This window comes from Triplophysa dalaica, chromosome 6 (assembly GCF_015846415.1).
Source record: "Triplophysa dalaica isolate WHDGS20190420 chromosome 6, ASM1584641v1, whole genome shotgun sequence".
NCBI classification, from domain to species: Eukaryota; Metazoa; Chordata; class Actinopteri; order Cypriniformes; family Nemacheilidae; genus Triplophysa; species Triplophysa dalaica.
The window spans coordinates 2,238,918-2,260,939 of NC_079547.1; the positions used below are offsets into that span (position 1 = coordinate 2,238,918).

The 22,022-nt window shown below is 38.0% G+C and overlaps 3 protein-coding genes and 2 non-coding genes across 8 annotated transcripts; 4 read left to right on the top strand and 1 right to left on the bottom strand.

Annotated features, from left to right (window-relative positions):
• Positions 1-1,247: 1,247 nt before the first annotated feature.
• Positions 1,248-10,608, top strand: slc25a38b (solute carrier family 25 member 38b). Of its 3 annotated transcripts, XM_056751071.1 has the most exons (9): positions 1,248-1,565; positions 1,934-2,009; positions 2,203-2,327; positions 5,105-5,229; positions 6,363-6,447; positions 7,142-7,321; positions 7,415-7,583; positions 7,711-7,877; positions 8,506-10,608. In XM_056751071.1, the coding sequence occupies exons 3-9, from the start codon at positions 2,313-2,315 to the stop codon at positions 8,626-8,628; spliced, it is 864 nt and encodes a 287-aa protein (XP_056607049.1). In that variant the 5' UTR covers positions 1,248-1,565; positions 1,934-2,009; positions 2,203-2,312; the 3' UTR covers positions 8,629-10,608. The 3 variants fall into 3 exon arrangements, with proteins under 3 accessions (XP_056607049.1, XP_056607048.1, XP_056607047.1); XM_056751070.1 differs by lacking the exons at positions 1,248-1,565; positions 1,934-2,009; positions 2,203-2,327 and adding an exon at positions 2,354-4,493 and having other exon boundaries at positions 8,509-10,608; XM_056751069.1 differs by lacking the exons at positions 1,248-1,565; positions 1,934-2,009; positions 2,203-2,327 and adding an exon at positions 2,360-4,493.
• A 674-nt stretch (positions 10,609-11,282) lies between these two features.
• On the top strand, positions 11,283-13,808 carry rpsa (ribosomal protein SA). The gene is made up of 8 exons (XM_056750459.1): positions 11,283-11,344; positions 12,047-12,218; positions 12,302-12,420; positions 12,703-12,948; positions 13,021-13,149; positions 13,238-13,406; positions 13,482-13,520; positions 13,658-13,808. Exons 2-8 carry the CDS (start codon positions 12,086-12,088, stop codon positions 13,750-13,752), a joined length of 930 nt encoding a protein of 309 aa, XP_056606437.1. The 5' UTR covers positions 11,283-11,344; positions 12,047-12,085; the 3' UTR covers positions 13,753-13,808.
• LOC130425372 (small nucleolar RNA SNORA62/SNORA6 family) lies at positions 12,480-12,618 on the top strand. The gene has a single exon (XR_008907062.1). It is a non-coding gene; the product is annotated as a small nucleolar RNA SNORA62/SNORA6 family (small nucleolar RNA).
• A 1,240-nt stretch (positions 13,809-15,048) lies between the features above and the next one.
• Positions 15,049-15,121, bottom strand: trnar-ccu (transfer RNA arginine (anticodon CCU)). Its single transcript has one exon. It is a non-coding gene; the product is annotated as a tRNA-Arg (tRNA).
• A 108-nt stretch (positions 15,122-15,229) lies between these two features.
• Positions 15,230-21,295, top strand: ift56 (intraflagellar transport 56). Of its 2 annotated transcripts, XM_056749648.1 has the most exons (17): positions 15,235-15,711; positions 16,345-16,491; positions 16,572-16,664; positions 16,736-16,850; positions 16,938-16,987; positions 17,071-17,216; positions 17,396-17,567; positions 18,138-18,315; positions 18,402-18,457; positions 18,542-18,595; positions 18,688-18,751; positions 19,938-20,026; positions 20,110-20,193; positions 20,290-20,359; positions 20,533-20,639; positions 20,741-20,874; positions 21,000-21,295. In XM_056749648.1, the coding sequence occupies exons 1-17, from the start codon at positions 15,709-15,711 to the stop codon at positions 21,109-21,111; spliced, it is 1,674 nt and encodes a 557-aa protein (XP_056605626.1). In that variant the 5' UTR covers positions 15,235-15,708; the 3' UTR covers positions 21,112-21,295. The 2 variants fall into 2 exon arrangements, 1 of the variants encoding a protein (XP_056605626.1); XR_008906919.1 differs by lacking the exon at positions 21,000-21,295 and having other exon boundaries at positions 15,230-15,711; positions 20,290-20,400; positions 20,741-20,769.
• Positions 21,296-22,022: the final 727 nt, after the last annotated feature.

Sequence of the window (22,022 nt, forward strand, 5' to 3'; positions counted from 1 at the left end):
CATTCATGTTGTAATGGGTTCAGTTTTTTTTAATCAATAGGGTGGTTCAAGGGTTAAACCAAGAAACCGGGTTTAACCTGGTTTCGCAGACCAGGCTCAAGGCTAGTCCCAGACTAAAATGAATGTTTGACCGGTCTTCAATTAAAACAATTTATCCAGAATCTCTTCAAATATATCAGTGCCATTGTTTTGACTTAAGATGCACACCGAATGTATTCTTCGAAGGCATTTTTATAAAAGCAACATAAATATCTTTAAAAAGCTGTGAAACCAGGCTTCGGAGTTTAAGATAACCCAGAACCTTTTTGTTTTTTCTATAATAAAGCTGTCATTAAAGTGATGGTTCACCCAAAAATGACAATTCTGTCATCACCTTGTGTTGTTCCAAATCTGTATAAATTCTAAAAAAATTACTAGGAAAAATTACTTTTGTTCTGTTAAACAATTTGAAGGGTGTATGACAGCAAACTGTTCTGGGGCACTTTTGACCACCATTTTATTTGTATCTTACTATGGCAGTCAATGGGGTAGCAAGATATGTCTCGTTATAAGCATTCTTCCAAATATCTTTCTCTGTTTTTATCAGAGCAATGACCTTTTTACAGATTTAAAACAACTGGAATGTGATGAAATGACTGAATTTTCATTTTAGGGTGAACTATCCCTTCAATGTTTCGTGTAGATGCCTTGACCCCAGTTGCAAACACTGATAAAAGGAACAAAAATAATACATTTACCAGGGATCCACAAACATGACTTGAAATTGTGTAAAAGTACACAAAGTGCATTAAAATAAGTCACAGCTCAAAGGGGAAGATTAATATATTTTAGACAACTGGGATATTTTATTGGTTTGTGCTTTATTGGCTAATATTTTGTAAGCGTTCTCAAGAAGGCCTACAGTGAATGCTATTAGAATGAACCGGATTCTGAGTTAGTTTAATTAAAATTATTTTATAAATATAATAAAGTGTAAAAGACATTTTATTCGTTTGTATTTCACAATTCCAATCCTTACATCCATTATAAATTAAGCATGACGGTGCTTAAACCTTCCTTTTGAAGTATTTGCATCCGTGTTCCAATGGGGGGCATCGAAAGTCTGTACGGGAGCGCGTGCTTTATCGGGTGGCACCGCTGGAATAATCGGGCTAAAACCGGTTCGCACCCGTTGGTGAGAATACGTAGAGAGCGGTTAACAAAGTTACGCAAAGAAAACGGGTAACGCAAATGGCGCACAGCGCCAGCCCAGAACTACCCTGTGAACCTCAAACTCGCGTGGCATGGCACGTAGCAGATGATCGATGACATCAAGATATCGCGAGAATAACTCGAAAGTTGTTTGCGCGGATCCCTCTCGCGATACTTAGATGTCATCCGCCAGGCAGAGTGCGCAGGCGCAGCGCCGCATGAACACGCCAACGCTCCTCAGACGAATGCGATTTTGAAAACTGTTGTGTAACATATTCGCAATTCGTTTAAGTAGTTTTTTGCTGGGCTGTCGTTGTTTACCGGTCGTTTTAAGACAATACGCCGCTAAATATACAGGAAAGAACGCAGTTTATGTAAGTATAAAGGTAGTAGATTGTATATGAGGGAACGTTGATTTAGCATAAGTTACCCGCCCGGCTAACTGACAGAAATCAGCTGATCAGCTGTTGCATCAGGTTGACTGTAATATTGTAATTTCAATTGGTCAGTTTTGTGTTTTTACACACAAACAAAGTGGATTGAATTGTTAAGCTTCGGGTAACCTTAGATGTAATGCTAATCGTTACTTTGGTATGAGAGAAATTAGCATTAGCCTGCCATGACATCTAGTTGATATCTTTATTATACTGTAACTTGTTAGGATGACCTATGAAATGCAGTTGTTCAGTTATATTTTGTAAATGAAAAGTTTTTGTTTATAAATGATATAAATGATGTGCAGTGACAGAAAGAAGAGGAATTCGACATGATGAAGATCAGCCCTTACTCAATCTTCCTCTTTGGTCCTTGACACACAGGTTAACCTTTAATTCATGAACTTTAAACAAACATACTGGAACACTGTGTTTATATATCACCACCACCACCAATGCATTTGTATGTTAATGACCTTTCATGCACCTCACTTCAGATTCGTATTGAATGTGATGTTACACAACATTGTGGTTGTTTGATGAGGTTGGGTATTGAATGAATTTCTTTCTTATTTAGTCTGAAATCAAAACTTGGACGTGTCAGACATCACAACGGCCATAGAAAGGGATCAGAGGAGGGAGTTGACCTCTTCCTCTGCGCCAGCTTCATCATCCTCGCCGTCTACAATGGAGATTGTCCTGGTGAGTTTGAGCCGTTCCTATTTGATTTGATATACATCTGTCTTAGATTTGAATGAATACTAGTGTGAAATATTTTGAGTGTCGTTTTTATAAAGGTTGATTTAACAGGCTTATCATGAACATGTCTGGATGATTGGTTGGGTAATACTCAATGTGATGCTTTTGCTGTTGGAACTTAGACGGCAGATTGCATGTTACATTAACATGTGCTTCAATGTGTGACATTACTGACTATAACATAGGGATCTAACATAGAATTTTCAATAGCCAGTACAGATACCTCGAAAGCGATTTGATATAATGTCAACATTTTATATTAAGAGTTACGCATAGCCAGCCGGCTGTCATCGCAGAATAAACCTTGACGGCGTAATAGGGTTTTGTTTTACCCTGAAGGGGTTTATTTTGAGGGGTTAACTGTCTAGTTTTACATTATCTTGCGTATGCTTAAATAATCAGACATGAAATATCATTCGTTTTAAATATTTTATTAACTTATTTTTAACAAATGCAAACCTTCTGCGAGGAGAAAACATTTTCTAGTGGCTTTATGGAGAGACCCGAAGTTCAAACGAGACGAAATTAAATCAGGATATTTAAGTTACTTAAATAAAAATGCCTTCGTAAAAAACATTACCGATGGCACTGATATTTGAAGAACTAATTTTCATTTAAGATAGCTCAAAATTTCTTTTTAGTCTGGGTCTAGCTTTAAGACTTCTCCATTAAACCGGGCAATAATGAAATATAATTTGTAAATTTAAAAATGTAAATTATTCATAAGTTTTGAACTGTACCCGTCAAGATAACTTGTAGTGTCTGGATAAGTGTTATCAGTTTGGTGTTGTTATCAGGGAATAACATACTTTAGACTGTTACAACTGACCAATCAGAATTAAGAATTTCAGAGAGCTGTTAAATAGATATATTTATAAGGTATTTTTATCAATAATGCGTTTTGATTAATGCAAATAAGTCGTGCATGAAAAAACGAACACTTGTTTTACATGAACACAGATGAAAACAAAATGTGCATAATCAATTGAAAAATCTTGTGAAACTGACACTTCTGTTTATTTGCTGATATATTATCTCAGAAAATGCAGACATCAGGTGATACACCAGTCAATCACTAGTATAGAATGAGGTTTGACTTTTGTCTAAAGATCTGTAAAGCATTATACTGCTGTAGAAAAAAATGCAGAGACCATTTCAGAGACAGTTTTTCAGATTTTAAAATGTACTATTTATAGTTATGTGTTCAGGTAAAATGATCATTTTTGTTTAGTTCTGTGAACTACAAACAATATTTTTTACCAAATTTCAAATAAAAATGTAGTTTCTAACTGCATTTATTTGCAGAAAATGAAAACTGGAGAAACAGGTAAAATTAACAGATAAGATCATCTGTATTTTTTCAGATGTATTTGTTGCAAAGAAAACAAGTTTGTATTCACTTTTAAGCAACACAACAGTCACATTTCTTCATGTATTTAGGAAAAGTCCCCAAAATATTTTTACGTGATAACCTGGATTTTATGACAGTTTTCATGTGTCGTGAGTCTTTCAAATTGCTGATGGATGACTTTGTCACTCCTGAGGTTTGATTTTATTAAAACACAAACACTGGACTAGAATCCCCACGATACATCTAGAAAAGCTAATTTGAAATGAAAATTTGGAATGGTTCATTTTTTCAGCGGCTCAAACTGTGTATCCCTGCTGAAACTTTGTTGGAATTGCTGGATGCAGTACATGCTTCCATTGGATGACCCACTTTCCCTCTGTCACATCCGCTCACGCTCGTATTCATATTGCCTTATACACATATGGCGTCGGCGACTGTATGAGTCACGCTGTCCTCAAACTGACAGAGGAGAGGAATACAAATGGGCAGAGAGATATCGTGCTTGTTAAGGTGTGAGGCAGTGATGACGAGCTTGGAGAAGCGATGCTGAGATCTGCAAGCGTGGAAGCTTGTGGATTAACCCATTGAATGCTCCTACAGTGGGTGGGAGGGGGGCGAGAGAGATTGCTGGGGATTTTGTTGGAGAGAGAGATGGGAGCTTATTCTGTCATGTGCTGTTAGAGGCAATAGAAAGTGTGAGAAAAGAGATGCAGGAGAAAAAGGACCCGCAGCCCAAATCTGCCAGCAGCCCGGGAAAGGTAGGGCAGATTAGTCAGTGCCTTAACGTGTGTATCCGTGGCTTTTGTCTGTGTGTGTGTGTATCTCTGGACAGCTCTGTGTGCGTCTGTCCATTTTCATGCGTCAGTGTGAATCACAGCGCTCTGTGGAGGCTGACGGTAGTGCTGCTTGAGTCTCTGTGCATGTCTGTGTGCTCGTGATAGTGTTGCTGACTGTCAACGTGTGATTGTGCGTCTGTGTTGGGTGTGAATATGATCAATGTGTTTTTATGTGTGATCAAGCACACTTACACACAACGTGTTGTCTGTTTAATTTGCATACCGGAACATTCAAACGACAAGATGTTTTGTGAGGTTGGTGTCCAAGCAGGGCATCAAATGCAGGTTGGGTATTCTGTGCTTGAGGATATCCGTTCATCTGGGATGTCAGTGTTGCTCAGCTTGGCCTTTTCAATGTGATTTAAATATTATCTTAAAATGTGGTTTTATATGTTAATTCAGAGAACTGGAAAAAAGAACTGTTGCTGCATCTCTTGATGTCAGCTCCCACATTTTCTGTTCGTCCATTTGTATTCTCTTTGACCTTCACTTTGTGTTTTCTTAAGAGTGTTTCTCTGGATTTGTTTTCTCAGGCTCATCCTGCCCTGAAGGCCTTCATGTGCGGCTCTCTCAGCGGCACCTGCTCCACTCTGCTGTTCCAGCCTCTGGATCTGGTGAAGACAAGACTTCAGACCCTCCAGAACAATATGCATCCCGGGTGAGACTACCGCAGCCGTCCCTTACCCTCACTGACCACGTCTGCTGACCTTCTGCCTGATCTTTGTCTGGGAATAGATATCAGTGTTTGGGATAAAGACATCAGTGAAACATAATTCAGATATTTTGTCTTTTTGATGCCCTTCTATCAAGGGCGTAAATGCCACCTGTACACCAAAATATTGTGTGGTGGGGCACATGAGCATCTTAAAGGGATGATATGACACGGCTCAAACGAATCTCATGGTTTGTTTTAGATGAAGTGCAATGTTTATACCTGATTTAAGGTTCAAAAACGTTGTATTTTCCACACACCGTGTATTTGGGTGGTCTTAGTCAAGTCATACCACCAGATTTGACGTAGATTTGTGGGGGTGTGGTTACTCGAGTCGTTTCAGGCAGGTCTGGGTGAGCATTCACTTTTAGATAGAATGCATCTTTTGTTCCGACACATACATTTTAGCAATTTTAAGTGTCTAATACATGCATGGGCAACTTATAACACACTAAAGACACAGAAAAACACATATGACCCCTTTAATCGTTTATATTGGTAGAAAATATACCGACATGAAACCCTTGATATTGTCCACGATTTGGACTACAGACTTGAATGACACTTCAAATTGTGTTGTTCAAAATGTTTTACTGCCAGACAATAAAAAAAGAGGACTTGTGATAACCACCTGGCCACGACACCCTAGCGACGAATTCCCGATGCACTACTCATTAGCACATTAGCAACACCTCCAGCATCATATCAGCAAAACTGGTTTGGGTTTGCAGTGTTTGATATAGTGGCAGATATGAGGTTTATTTTTGGTCTGATGTGTTTGAGTGTGATTTTGTCAGGTCTGTGTTTATATAACTGTGCCCTCTCTCTGTGTTTCTGTGCGCTCTGTGGGTGTCACACGTTCTCTATTATTAAACTGTCTGGCTTTCTCTGCTCTACAGAGAATAACATATTACCACAGCAATTGATGTGTCCTCATGAATTGCTATTATAAACGCCATTTGGGTGAACGTGAAATTAATGATGTTTTCGGGGCTCTTTCTGTTGGTTTACACCCTTTCGTTCTTTGTGTCCATGGTGACATGACTTTCTATTTTTTTCTTTCTCTCTTTGTCTCTCAGGGCTCCTAAAGTCGGGATGATGACAGTATTTTTTAACGTGATCCGCACAGAGAAGCTGCTCGGCCTGTGGAAGGGGGTTTCACCGGTCAGTTATATTTACATTACAAATTTACATTGAAGCATTTAGTAGATGTTTCAATCCGAAGTACATCAAATGATTTATCCTAAAAGAGAGAATATGAGATCTGATAGGTTTCAGTAGTTTTGACAGATGTTTAATAAAATACATTGAAGAGTGAAAAAAACGTTTTAGAAGTTACTTGAAAATTGTGAGAGACACGGCTGATCAGGTAGACTTGGATTGTGTACCTTTGTAGAGAGAAAAGAGTTCATTGTTGGACACTCAATATTATTTGGTCTCCTCTCATAGTTTGATCTCACAACAGCATCAGTATTTTGATCTTGTCTGGCTGAAACGGAACATGGATGTATTAATTTGTCAAAGCAGATGCCATATTTATTTGGCGAAAACAAAGATGTGAGGGACAGAAATCTGCTTGTTATGTCAGGGTCACACCTGGGTTTTCATAACACAGTGTCTTTTTATTCCACACACCACTTTAACAACACAAATTGTCACCAGACAAAATACATTTCTTGTTATTTTTTTTCCATTGCGTAATATTCTCACCACCATTGAAATTTGAATCGATTTATCTAAATAAAATGAAATCTATGTTATTGTTGTCTAGATTAAACCAAACTTGCTAGACACCTGTTTGTGTTGATTGATGTAAAATCCATCCATAACAAAGTTTGTTTCTCTTGTCCTCCTGCAGTCGTTTATGCGCTGTATTCCTGGCGTAGGGATCTACTTCAGCACATTTTACTCGCTGAAGCAGCATTTCTTCCTGGATGGGTCTCCAAATGCAGGGGAGGCGGTGTTGCTCGGGGCGGGGGCTCGATGCGTGGCAGGTGTGGCCATGCTGCCCATCACAGTCATTAAAACTCGTTTTGAGGTGAGATTATGAAAAATGTAACTGTTTTGATAAGTAATTTGCATTTTAAAGACCTGTTATATGTCTTAAGAGTATGTTTTGTATTTTTTTCAGAGTGGGCGATACAACTATGCAAGTGTAGCTGGAGCCCTCAAAAGTGTGTGTCAGAAAGAGGGTCCGAGGGCTTTGTATTCTGGGCTCACGGCGACCCTGCTCAGAGACGCCCCATTCTCTGGGATATATGTCATGTTCTACAGTCAGGCCAAAAAAAGCTTACCACAGGGTGAGTTTATATGATATAAATATTTGTAGTTTTCCTGAACATAATCAAGATGAATAAAAATGTGAGTTATTTAGAAGAATCTGGCATTGTTTACTAATGTCCCTCTCTCGGCTTCTGTCTCACTTAGAGATCAGCTCGTCATCTTTTGTCCCCCTGGTTAATTTCGGCTGTGGTGTGGTTGCTGGTATTTTGGCCTCTCTGGCCACTCAGCCAGCAGACGTGATAAAAACTCACATGCAAGTAAACCCAGCACTGTATCCCAGGACCAGCGATGCTGTACGCTTCGTTTATGCTGTAAGTATCAGAGGACAAGTTATTTACTTGCAATTCGCTAGTTGCAGAAGATGGCGCCAGTGAGCTTTTGGGACGCCAGAGGCGGCGGAGTAATTTCCGGTCGTATAATACTGTATGGGAAAAGCAGGATTTTGGGCCAGAAAATATGGGTGTTTTTTTTGATGAAAAAGAAGATAGTAATATATAAGCAATATGACAGATCCTCTTTACATTAATGAGCACTTCGTTAGCGCAAAACAACTCGATAGTATTATACGACTGGAAATTAGTCTGTGGACTCTGGAATCCTAAAAGCTCACTGGTGCCATCTTGTGCAACTAGCCCATTATTTTATTGACATTTGAAAATCTTTATGAAAATAAAATGCAGTCAGATACAAAATGAGAATTTTATTACCTTAAATTTCACATTAATTCTCTGATCTTGTGTTGGTCTAAAAATATAATATAATACATAGTAAGAAAAAAAAAGTTATATTACAGGCTAGCATGTTTCAGTTCCTCATAGAATACATCACATTACAAACAATAAATGCATTATGAATGTTGTTTAATTCGTTGACTTAACAGAGCTGTATAGTTGCAGATGGTGCAAAATATAGTGACTCGTCATCAACTGTTTGTTTCAGAAGCATGGGTTGAATGGGTTTTTTCGTGGAGCTGTTCCTCGTTCTGTCAGGAGAACCCTCATGGCTGCGATGGCCTGGACGGTGTATGAGCAGCTGATGGCTCGCATGGACCTGAAGTCTTAAAGATGCCTGGCAGACACGCTTTATCTGTTGACTTTCGTACCGTGTGTGATAGTTACAGAGTGTGTTTGACCTGATCAGACGATGACAGACCAATTTAATAGAACGAAAGCAGCTAGCGCTGGCTAAGCTATCAACGACGGAAGGGTCGCTTGTACGTGTGCGATTGTCCTTTTATGTTTGTATTTTGTAAGTGAGTGATCTTGTGAGACCTCTGACAGTGACATTCCTAAATCGCTGTGGAGTTTGTCAGCCTTAGACTGTTGACGTCTGCAAATTCAAACAGATGTCAGCACTGAAACACACCAATGAGAGACAGAGCGCTCACAGCCAACACGAGAAAATCCTCCGTTTGGCAACCGACCAATGAACTCTTAGTGGCCATTTTGCCAACAAAGACTTTCTGGGCCCCGGTGTTCTGAGACCGTTCTCGAGCCCCGTCTCCTCAGTTTAAAATCCTAGTCTTGGAGGAGTCTTAATGTTTTTATAAAGCTCCAGCGCTCAGACAATCAGACTGACTTACCCCAGGGCTGGGAAACTGAACTAAAACCACACGACTCACTCACAGACCCCAATATACTGACTGATATTTGTGCGTCTCAATGCGATGATTTGTGTCGTGCTGCTGATCTTTTGTGCTGATGTTAGGAGAGACTGCTGGGATTCATCAGTTGGCTATATTTACAAACAATGAACACTGAAACTGGAAATTGCCTGAAATGAACAAGAGGTTCCTGGGTACAGATGGCATTGATTGAACAGGAAATTTCTTCTTTGTTGTTTTAAAAAAAGATGATCAAAAAATGCTATAGTTCTGGTGTGAAGGTGAAGTATGTTTACAAGTATCAGTCAGAAAATACTACAATTTTATTTTACTCTATTTGCCAGTGTGCTGTCAGTCTGTTTTTGATTGACGTTGTTTTGTGTAAAACGTGCTGTAAGACACCATCATGTCATCAGTGGTGGTCAGTGTCTACATGACAGTGTAGTGTGCTGTTGTCTCATGATACCTAAAAAAATATGTCCAGTCATATTTAACCCCCAAACAAAAAACGCTGTTCGGATTTTCACATTGTGACATAAAAATACTTTATCGCAGTCTTTATTTAGCAAACATCTCAGTGCATCATTATAACAATTTGGAGAGAAATGTTTTTAAATGTTAATTTAACATTGCAAGAAATCCTATCAGTCATTCAAAATGAGTTGTCTTCATGCGGATGTGTGATTCCTTTTATTCGTATTTGATTTTTAAATGTGACATGAACGTGTTTTAATGAAATTCACCTTTGGGGTTTATCAGGTATTCAATGTTTTGTCTTTGTGATGGTATTTTGCCTACTAACACTTGTGCACAACAATGTGCTTGATGTGTGAGTTTACATTAACAATGCACAAATAAATTTGGAGGGTTCATGTCATGTTATGTCAAGTGTAAGGTCGAGCATTTAAATTGAGAAAGTTGACTGAAGTCATGAAAATGTCAAGAGGTAAAATCAGTGTAGTAATTCAATTTTTATTTTATTCATGTGATTAACTAAATTTTCTATCCTGACACTACAGGCTTAACCATTGAAAAATAAAATTGTTGAATGTCGACGATGTGTAGATGAGTGTGAAAAACAGTTGGAGTTAAATAATACCAACCAGTTTATGTCCGTTTTGAAATAAGTACATTTGGATCACACTACATGGATCTCCACCTCATAGTTTGTGAAAGCACTTTGAAATCTGTGAAGTTAACTTCTTTCGAACTGAAGCTGGTATGTGTGTGAGTGTTGGTCAAACTATATGCAAGCCATTATGCTTTGTGCTGTACTGTGAAGATATTTTGCCTTCACACAGTCAGTATTTTATTTTCAGCATTTCTTATTGCCATTATTGTTGGTATTTGGTTTGTGTTGAAATGCAAATGTTGTGCTTTTGTAAATATACAAATACAATTGTCCCATTTTATAAATAAATGTTATAAGGTTTAATGCAGCCTGTTTTTGTTATTGAGTAAATATGCACGTGCATGTGCTTTTGCCACTGAGTCACGTGTTTGTGTACATGTCTTTAGAAGTATATACTTTAACCAAGCTTTACATGTTTATTAAATACTTCAAGTCCTCCAAAACCACAAAATATTTTTTTGATAACCGTATGATCCTGATGTTAGGAAACATTCTTGTATGTATTGTATTTTTCATGATTGTACATCACTTTGGTATAACAATATGTTAATGTAAGAGGAATTTAGTCAGAGAATTGAACTTTATCTACTGTGCTCACAAAAGTATTTTTCTCTTGCATTAATCTCCACAGACATATCAATTAATATAGCTTAGTTTATGTTTAATTTAATTAAATATAAATTCCCTTATAAAATGTATTCTAGGTGTTTGAACTGCATTGCAGAACTGTATTTGCAGAGAACGGTTCCAAAATGAGACGTTTCCAGAATGAGTATTTTTTATTTATTTATTATGGCGTAAATCAAACTGCAGTTTGCGCAATAAAATAAACATGAGTTTTGCAAATATAAAAACGGAGTTATCTTCATTGTTGTCCTCCACCACTAGAAGGCATCATTGCGTAATGGAATAGACGACCAGACCACAGAGGAAGAAAATGCGACGTCTGATTGGCAGACAGAAGACTATATAAGGTACGTAATTTCCTGCTACCGCCCTCTTTTTGCCGTCAAGCGCAGAACTCTATACGGCGTTGTCTCGTGGTGAGCAAATTTTTGTACATTTGACCACTTTTTAAACGTTGATTGTGACCAGAGTCGCTTCAGCGAAAGGGAAATGTGAATATTCCTGAATTATTAACATTCAACTAGCAAATTCCCCCTCAAATCAGTTTAAAATATCGAGGTTTAAACCACGTCGTGTGAGCGGTTCGGCGCCATGAAGCGCGTGCACGCCTGTAGCACGTAGCGTTACTGTGATAGTTCGTGAATCTTACAAACTTTTGACTTTACTTTGTGCAGTTGATTAATTTGAAAGATACGTATTGTGATGGATTAATGTAAAATATTAGAACCGTGTTCGAATTACCAATATATGTGCGTGTTTGGTTAACACGAGCAAGTTGCGAAGCTCTCGTGCTCTTCGTAATATAAATGATCTGGGATCAGACGTTTAAATATCACGCACACTATTAAAACCCGGCACTTTTGTTGGTGTTTGGGTGTCGGAAGTGTGCTAAAGTGATCCAGCCGGGTTTTCGCTATAGGGCTCATCTCTGCCCCGCGAATGGGTTTGACTCCCACCTGTGCTACATGCATTTTAAACGACCTTATGAAGAGTTTAACTCCAAAATGAGGTTACTCATTTAAAAGAACTGACACTAAAACAGTTCTCATTTTGGAAACGGACTCTTCATTTGCACTTCATAAACACAACTCAATTGGCTCTTTTTGATTCCCTTGCAGCTTTTCCGCTAAACTCGTAACACAGGAAAAGTGGTCACGATGTCCGGAGGTCTGGATGTCCTTCAAATGAAGGAGGAGGATGTGCTGAAGTTCCTGGCCGCAGGAACCCATCTGGGAGGTACCAACCTGGACTACCAGATGGAGCACTACATATACAAGAGAAAGAGTGACGGTAAGAGAAAAGATGACCCGCCATCCCAATGCTGTTACTGCATTTACTAACCTTAGTTATTTACTAATGATGTTTTTCTATAGGCGTGTACATCATCAATCTAAAGAAGACCTGGGAGAAACTCCTGCTGGCTGCTCGTGCTATTGTTGCTATTGAGAATCCAGCTGACGTGTGTGTTATCTCCTCCAGAAACACTGGCCAGGTATAGAGAACTATAGAAAACAAATGTAATATGTGGTGAACTTATAACAGTAATTTGAGGACGCACACTGTTAAAGCCTGGCACTGCTATCGGTGTTCAGGTGTCGGATGTGTGCTAAAGCAAGCAGGCCGGGATTCGCTAACACCATTAGGGCCGATGCCCAATGAATGGCGTTTGATAGCAACCTGAGCTACAAGCTACTTGCATTTCAGTTTTTGTAGCCCACCGCATGTCTGCTTGTCCTTTTTTAAAGAGATCATGTGTATGGTGTTTTTCTTTTAGAGAGCTGTGCTCAAGTTCGCCTCTGCCTCTGGTGCTACCACCTTCGCTGGTCGTTTCACTCCCGGAACCTTCACCAATCAAATTCAGGCTGCTTTCAGAGAGCCCCGTCTCCTGATCGTGACCGATCCTCGTGCTGACCATCAGCCACTGACTGAAGCCTCATACGTCAACATCCCAACCATCGCCATGTGCAACACAGACTCTCCTCTGAGATACGTCGACATTGCCATCCCCTGCAACAACAAGGTACTGATGCTTCTAGGTGTGAAACAAAACTGAGTCTTTTTGAGAGGCTAAGGTTTTTAGGTTTGTGTTTAGGGTCACCACTCTGTGGGTTTGATGTGGTGGATGTTGGCCAGAGAGGTTCTCAGGATGAGGGGCACCATCTCCAGAGAGCATCCATGGGAGGTCATGCCTGATCTTTACTTCTACAGAGATCCCGAGGAGGTAAGATGCTGCCGTACTTTTAAATGGTTTAAGCTTGCGAGTCATTTGGTGCGATCGTCTGATCACCAATTCTCCTTCCTGCCTCTAGATTGAGAAGGAAGAGCAGGCTGCCGCTGAGAAGGCTGTTGGTAAGGAGGAGTTCCAGGGTGAATGGACCGCCCCTGTGTCCGATTTCACCCAGCCCGAGGTGGCTGACTGGTCTGAGGGTGTTCCGGTTCCATCTGTCCCCATCCAGCAGTTCCCAGCTGCAGTTGAAGGTAAACCCCTCGTCTTTGTCATATGCTGATTGTGCCATAAAAAGTTTGAGTTTACTAAATCTATTTTTGTTTCAGCTGCTCCTGCCAAGCCTGCCGCTGCTGAGGTGTTTGCAGGTAAGCAACGGTTTTACATTTAATGCCGTCTTTACTTTTATATAAGGCAGAGATCTGGAAATCAGAATCATAAACTGAATCAAATTGAGTTCACTAATACATGAAAATGATGTGTAATTGTGAATCTTCTTTAACAGAGGACTGGAGCGCTCAACCTGCCACAGAGGACTGGTCTGCTGCCCCCACGGCTCAGGCTGGAGACTGGGGCGGCACCACCGCAGACTGGTCTTAAGTGAAGTTAAACAGAGTCCAGTGTCACATGGATAAAATAAACCTGTTTGTTTAAAAGATTGTCTTGTGTTTTTTGTCTACAGCCTAAAATAAGTGATAGCAGTTTGCAAGGCTGGATTATCAGGGCTCTTCTTTGGCACCTATGTCCACGTATTCCATTACAATTCTAAGTCTATCAAAATCTTTTGTTTTTGTCAAACACAATTAATGCATCTGTGGGCTTTATGAAAGTTTTAACAAATACATTAAATTGATAAAATTAAGATCGTGTAAGATTTAATAATGCTTTACACCTAAACATGGGAAGACCGATTTTTATTCTCTGCATTTTTATCTCCTTTGTTTTGTTATTTTTCAAAGGTCACAAACCACGCATCATTTGTAAGCTAATACACATCTTTTATGTTCTGAACATTTGTTTTGGAAGTCAATAAAATGCACAAAAATAGGGCCTTGTATAGGAGGTTAATGCTGGTAATTTTTTCCTTAAGATCTTCAATAACATTAATTCCTAGTAAATTATATTTAAGAATTATATTTGGTCTTCGCTTGATGAATCTTGAATAGCTGGGTTCACCTAAATTAATATGGAAGGATCTATTCATGCTCTCAACCATGTTGAGTCGTTTTGAATATGTGGTGTGGCTTTTTTCTTTACATGTTTAACTTTTTCATTGAATAAATGCAAAAAACAAACTAAATGGTATGTGACCAAAGGTTTCTTTTTCTGATGTGTTCACATATTTGAACCTGTAAATAAGTTAAGGTTGGACCCCCACCTAAACATCATAGATGTTCATAAAATGCTCAAAAGACAGGAAATTATAAAAAATCATAACGGTATTTAATCTGTGTCTATTTTTGTGGGGAGTTCCTGTACTATACAATATTTTATATGTAGTGATGCAAACATTTCAATTCTGGACCAAAACCAAACATTTAGGATGCACTTGGCAAATGTCTTAGTAAAAAGATTTAATTTAGTTTTTTACATAATATAATATTGCACTTTAAAACACATCAAACACACTAACATTGAGCAGAAAATATAAGTTAACAGTTCAGATGATTTTATATACACAAATCCATCTTATTTAGCATTATCACAGTATCTCTTCTAAAACAAATGAGATCTGATACTTCAAATGGGTGCCCCAGAACACAACCCAACTATTCGGGCACTTTTGTCTAGGCTAGCAGGATTTTTAACACATTCTGCGTTTGTATAAATTTGCAGTTGTGTTATTGCTATGTCAACGATCACGATCTTTCAGAAATGCATGTGATGAAAATGTTTCACCCCAGATGGGACTCGAACCCACAATCCCTGGCTTAGGAGGCCAGTGCCTTATCCATTAGGCCACTGGGGCTTGTTAACAATGACTCAAAAATGAGCGATCTCATCATATACACTAGAAAGTACATCAGTTCTTTTCCTTTTAGCTTGTTGCTTTGGTTAGTCTGACATATTTAGATCATGTTTCTATTCGCGATCATACAGAACACAACTGTGCGTGAATCACATAACACGTTGTCCTCTTGATGAAGAATGCGTTGCTTAGCAACAGCCTGACGCCTCGCGACCAAACATGGCAGTCGAGGTTAGCTAAGAGGAGGACTGATAATGAGGTGATGAAGACGTTTGCACGTGCTTTACGGTTTTAGACGTGATTAATTAAACTCGGATGGTAAAAATCGAGTGTGTTTATATGCAGACCTCTTGACTGATCGTGTACAGAAGCGCGCGCTCGTACGCCAACTTTAGCTAGCTGCTTAGCTATCTGTGCTAATTTACTATCTGCCGTTATTTATTATTTATCATGTATATTTTTATACAGTTCCAGCTCGTATTGTGAAACACTTCGTTGGCTATATGATGGCTGGAATGTTATTATAGAGGTTATACCTATAGCTGTCTTCTCATTTCAACACTGGGGAGAGTCTGAGCATCGTCACCATGGTGAGTATCAACCAACATGCTAGGCTTGCTAGGTGTTTTGTTATGTTTTTATTGCACATATATTTCCTACTGAGTATTTTTGTCTTGTTTATAAATATAAAATATCTAAGTTTGACTTATTTTTCTTATCCAATTGGCGTATAGTTTAAAATTTACCATTTTTGTGTTACAAGTCATTTTGCTTCTCAATTAAACATGTCTTGATTTCAAAAAGTTTAGATAATTCTTCTAAAAACCATTCAAAAGAAAAGTAAATCATTTTAATAATAATAACAATTATTATTATTACAATAATTTACTATATGAGCCTTTAATACAACAATTGTAAAACAATTACAAATTCTAGAATATAAGCAAAAACTTCAGATTGCACTAAAATACTTATTGCAAATTATTGTTCCAATGTTGTGCAAATACAATGTGCAAATCATTTTTTTATTACATAACGGCGGGCAATTAAACATGATTAAAATGTACAAATGCATGTATGAAATAAGAAGATTAGCTCAGGGTGTTGTCGCGAATAAGTAGACAAACATACATTTTGAGTGTGGAGGAATTAGATATGCACATGATAAAAGAAAAGATTAGCTGGCTCGCAGATACTGCAAATCTATTGTTTCTGTCATGAAGATTTTGTCTCGGATGAAACCGGCAGTGGGTGGCGAGACCTCCGCCAGTTCCAGTGAGAAGAAAAGAAAAAACAAGACGAAGAAGACCCCAAAACTTGAGGATTATCTAAACCAAAGAGACTATCTGGGAGCCCTGACTCTACTGGAGGTATAAGCACCACTGATATCAGTAAATAAGCACTGAGATTTATCTTCATGTTGTTTTGACCTTTGAACCTTTGATGTCAGTTCCAGCGTAACGGCGGGGTGTCCGTGGACCATGAAGATCTATGGATCGTTTACTGTGCCTTTCATCTGGGGGACCACAAGAGATCGATGGAGGTCAGTCAGAGACACAATTGATGTGAATATGAATATTAAGATCGCACTCATAAACATATTGTTATATTTAGGAGTACAAGGCCATGACTCTGAAACCAGATTGTCCAGTGGATGTGTGGGTGTATCTGGGTTGTGCTCTCTTTTTTCTGGGACTTTATAAAGAGGCTGAAGAGGCGGCACTGAAGGGTTTGTCATGCCTTCATTCATAGTTGTAGTTGTACATGCATTCACGCAAACATATCAACCAAACTTGCCATGTGCTTTTGTTTTCAGGATCGAAGTGTCAGATTCAGAATCGCCTTCTCTTTCATTTAGCTCATAAGGTAAACAAGCGTTTATTTCATTGATCTAACTTGCATTATCATGAAGGCGTCTGAGGGTTATTTTCTGTGTTTTCTGTTTGAAGTTTAATGATGAAAAGAAGCTGATGGGATTTCATCAGAATCTGGAGGATGTGACGGAGGATCAACTGAGTCTGGCCTCCATTCACTACATGCGATCCCACTATCAAGAGGCCATTGACATCTATAAGCGCATCTTACTGCAGAACAGGTAGGTCACAACACGCAGAAGCAGCCATGCATTATCACATCTGCAAATAAAACAACAATTTTGTAAAGATTTTTACTTTCTGATCCTTGTACAGTTTGTATAGAAAGTCAAATACTCTTAGGACAGCAATAGAAAAAGCTGAAACGTTAAATAATTACGTGTGTCTTTCAATTCTACAGAGAACTTCTTGCCCTGAATGTGTACGTCGCCCTGTGCTACTATAAAATGGATTATTATGATGTATCTCAGGAGGTTTTGGCTGTGTATCTACAGAGTATTCCTGACTCCACCATCGCCCTCAACCTTAAAGCCTGCAATCACTTTAGACTCTATAACGGCAAAGCTGCCGAGGTCAGATACTTTACCACACACACTAACACAGGATTCATGTTTAAAGCATGGAAACAGCTCTGTTGTGTTATAACAAGCAATAACGCACTGAAGACTGATCAAAACTGTGAATTCATTTGCGATATACTGTACCATGGTCTGTTCGATTCTGATTGGCTGGAAGGTGTGCATTAAAACCGTTTAATGCACGGGTAGTTCCAGTCAACATTTGAAAATAACTGACAAAAATAGCTGTCACTTTAATCTGTCTGATCAAAAATTGCACTGTCAACAACAATGACAGCTTTAACTTCGCAAATGACAGTGGTATAAACAGGATAATCCACGGCTAGCCGTGCATTAAAGGATTTTAATGCACTTCTTGGCCTCCACGTAGCCGTAGATTATCCCTTATTTACCTATAACTAGGTGGTTATAAATAACAAGTTAGGCTTCATTGTCCAATGATCAATAAGACTAAAGTCAGTTTTACTATGAATATAAACATGGATTTGATTTTTGTCTGTTTATTCGTGTGTATTCAGGATTATTATCTTGTAATGAATTGTTTTCACCCTCTGGGTTTTGTAGACGGAGTTGAAGAACCTGATAGACATCTCCTGCAGCTCGTTTCAGTTTGCCAAAGAGCTCATCCAGCACAATCTGGTGGTGTTTCGCGGTGGCGAGGGAGCGCTGCAGATTCTGCCTCCTCTGATCGATGTCATACCAGAGGCCAGACTCAATCTGGTCATTTACTATCTCAGACAAGGTGATCAGACTAGACCTCTTGTCCAACAGATTCACTGAGACTTGCCAGCTTAATTATTAACCGTGTGTGTGTCATGTCATCTTCAGATGACATTCAGGAGGCCTACAAACTCATCAAAGACCTCGAGCCCACCACACCTCAGGTATTACTGCCACTTGCAAGTTATCTGGATTAGGCTTTGTGAGTGTTTAGAGTGAGTGTTTATACTCTCTGGTGTCGTTTGCAGGAGTACATTCTGAAGGGGGTGGTGAATGCAGCTTTGGGACAAGACATCGGATCGGTTTGTGAAGTTTATTCGTATCTGTTGTGACGATAATGATATTTTTATTTGTGTGGGGTTTTAAACATTTGTTTGTGTGTGTTTTTTTACAGAGGGACCATTTGAAAATTGCCCAGCAGTTTTTCCAGTTGGTTGGCGGTTCAGCCAGTGAATGCGGTAACATCATTGTTTAGGCTAACCATAACAATATTAGCGCTGGTTCAGCGACCCGGCCCCTGTCCTGTGCGGAAAAGAGCCAATGACAGGCTTCATATTCTCCACAAACACTGAACTTTGTCCTATATACAAAAATCACATTTAAAGTTTCCGTTCAGTGTCTCTTCTATAATAATAAACTCAGTGTTGGTTAGCAGTGGATGAATTTCTATGCCCCCGTAAGACTTAATTCATTTAGTTGAAATATTTAGCTTTTTTTGCATATTTCTTGAGTAGATGATAGGGGTATAATTATATAATAGACAATAAATGCAATACCGCGTTTACAGTAAGATAGTATTGTTTTTTTTAACCAGATGTTAAAACAATGACATTTAAATAACTGATTTATTTCCGAAACATGAACAGTTTTAAATAACCTTTTTATTGTATATACAACTTATAGAATTGACGTTCAAGTTTGAATTGTGTAAAGCAATAAAAATGAAATAGGCCTCTCACAAAAAAAACATTAAAAGTAAAAGCAGTATAAAAATAAAAATTGGAAATGTTGACGCAGTTGACCATTAAGATTAAACAGATATCATATTCTAAAATCATAATTTTTGTTAATATTGTTACACTTAAAAAAAGACTGTTAAAACATTTCTGTTAATAAAAATCAAATTAATTATAAACCTTAATACTACAAAAAAATCATATTGCTTTAGGAATAAACTGAAATTAATGTAATCACTAAAATTATTAACTGAAAATAAATTTTAAATGATTTAAAACTGTAATAAAAAACTTGCATGCCAATATTATAAATAAATAAACAATAACATGAGCAAATTGCTCAATTATATCAAAACAAATCCTTCAAAATATGAATATAGCTACCAGAAAATTATCGAATATAACTCTGCCCCCTGCATACGGTTGGTGCTACAACTATAATTTGAACTGCACATTTTTGTTTTAAAAGTTCTCTTAAACCATGTGTTATATTATGCTTCCTAACATAGTTACTGGTCCACTCCACTGGTGAAGACGTGTCATCAATTCTGAGGTCGGCTCTTGTGCTAATCTGGAGCAAACATCTCAATGGCTGTTAGATGTTAACTTTGTTTCTTTGGAAATAAAGTTATTTGGATATATTTAAACCAAGTTGATGTCTGATTTCTCTCTTTTCTCATCCTATAAGACACAATACCAGGCAGGCAGTGTATGGCGTCTTGTTTCTTCCTGCTCAAACAGTTTGAAGATGTTCTTATCTATCTCAACTCAGTCAAGGTAATGCATGCTAAATGTTTTTAGATTAAGAGCAAATAACATGAATATATTCCAATTTAAAAATGGATCTCGTTTCCATGTAGAGTTATTTCTACAATGACGACACATTTAACTTCGACTACGCTCAGGCCAAAGCAGCGCTGGGAAACTACAGAGAAGCTGAAGAGGTATCACATGTGCTTCAGTTAATGTCATTTGAAAGTCAAATGCATTTTAATGATTTTCCAGGGCTTTGACACTTAATCTGAATTTAATGTGAAAAGGTGTTCCTGTTAATCCAGAACGAGAAGATCAAGGGCGATTATGTGTACCTGAGCTGGTTGGCACGCTGCTGTAGGTTCAACAATGTCTCTTTGAATCTCAAAGGTTTTGAGGTTGGGCCAACAAACCCGTTCTCATAATGTTTTTATATATTATAAACATAACTGGCTCAGTTGTTGAAAACTTCTCTTCTAAGAAAGGTGTTTTTTGAATAGTGGATTTACTGATGTCATTCTCTGTGTTAGACATTATGAATCAGAAGGCGCGTCAGGCTTGGGAACTCTATCTGAGGATGGAAACCTCATCAGACTCGTTCAGCATCCTTCAGCTGATCGCAAATGACTGCTACAAGGTGATTCAGAGTCTGAATGTTTCACTTTCAAAAACAGCAAAGTGCAATGAGAGACGTTGCTCAAATACAGTTATCTATGATGTTATGTGATCTTGTTTCAGATGGGACAGTTTTATTATGCAGCTAAAGCTTTTGATGCTCTGGAGAGATTGGATCAAAACCCGGAGTACTGGGAGGGGAAACGGGGAGCATGTGTGGGAATCTTCCAGCTCATTCTGGCCGGTAGAGAGTCCAGGTATGAAGCGATACCAAATTATCCTAGTTGTTATTCGATGAGAATAGTATGGTTGTAAGGTCTATTTCAGATGAACTTTGCTCAATGAATGGCCTCTGGGGTTATATTTGCTGTTGTTTCTGCAGAGAAACGCTTAAGGAGGTTCTGCCAATGTTGAAGAACAGTGGAAACCCACAGGTTGAGTACATCATCCGTATTATGAAGAAATGGGCCAAAGACAACAGAGTGCTTCTCTGATCGACCCCCATCAGCCAACACACAATTCTGCTTGAGGAATACTTTGTCCCTTTTTGGAGCATTTCTACTTTTGTCAAAAAATACTATATTTTAGTTTTGTTTTGTGAGCTTGTTTGTCCATTTACAAAATGTGAGAAATGCAACATATCAGATGCATCTTATAAATAAAAGACTTTCAACTTCTTTTAATTGTTATTTTACGTTCTCTCATATTTTTGAGCCCACTACATACATAGGTAAAATGCATATTTTATAATATTTGTTTAAATGTCAGTTCATGTGAATTTGAGTGCTTTTCTGTTAAACAGACAATGTAGCAAATAACGTCTCTTTATACTTGGAGCAAAATATACCGTTATATGATTCATCCTGGGAACATCAATAGTGCTTTTAACAGGGTTATGTACTGTTGCTCTGGCATAAAACTTCTGTTCAAATGTTGTCAGATTAAAATAATCGCTGTGTAGAAACTGCTGTTATGATGTCAATAAAGTTACTCAAAATTTATTTGTATTATAGATATTCAAGAATATATTAAAGTATATAATTCATAAAAAAACACCCTTATGTACAATCCCTCATTTTTTTTAAACGTATATGTTTTGTCTTTTCACATCAACATTCTATAAATGTTATATATGTCTGAATTTAACATTTCAAAATATTCAAGAACCTTTAAGAAGTTTTGGCATGATCAATTTACAACTTTGGCACAAACATCAACAAAAGCAAATTGATTTTGTTCAACATATACTGTGACAAAATTAAGTTCTTAAAGCTTTGACAAATGTAAAAAAAAACAAGACTTTATCAATACATCTTTATTAAAACATTACATTTTTTGTTTGATTTTATAAAATATTTTAAAATATTTTATGCAATTGAATATCGAGTATTTTCTGCTCATTTCT

Excerpts from the sequence above, each read along its gene's own strand:
- slc25a38b (XM_056751069.1), top strand. The coding sequence starts at position 4,443 with ATGCAGGAGAAAAAGGACCCGCAGCCCAAATCTGCCAGCAGCCCGGGA. Across the intron at positions 7,322-7,414 it reads TCATTAAAACTCGTTTTGAG|AGTGGGCGATACAACTATGC; the intron begins GTGAGATTATGA and ends TATTTTTTTCAG. Across the intron at positions 7,878-8,505 it reads CTGTACGCTTCGTTTATGCT|AAGCATGGGTTGAATGGGTT; the intron begins GTAAGTATCAGA and ends TGTTTGTTTCAG.
- rpsa (XM_056750459.1), top strand. The coding sequence starts at position 12,086 with ATGTCCGGAGGTCTGGATGTCCTTCAAATGAAGGAGGAGGATGTGCTG. Across the intron at positions 12,421-12,702 it reads CCTCCAGAAACACTGGCCAG|AGAGCTGTGCTCAAGTTCGC; the intron begins GTATAGAGAACT and ends TTTTTCTTTTAG. Across the intron at positions 13,407-13,481 it reads GTTCCCAGCTGCAGTTGAAG|CTGCTCCTGCCAAGCCTGCC; the intron begins GTAAACCCCTCG and ends TTTTTGTTTCAG.
- ift56 (XM_056749648.1), top strand. Across the intron at positions 16,492-16,571 it reads GAGCCCTGACTCTACTGGAG|TTCCAGCGTAACGGCGGGGT; the intron begins GTATAAGCACCA and ends CTTTGATGTCAG. Across the intron at positions 16,851-16,937 it reads TGAAGAGGCGGCACTGAAGG|GATCGAAGTGTCAGATTCAG; the intron begins GTTTGTCATGCC and ends TTTTGTTTTCAG.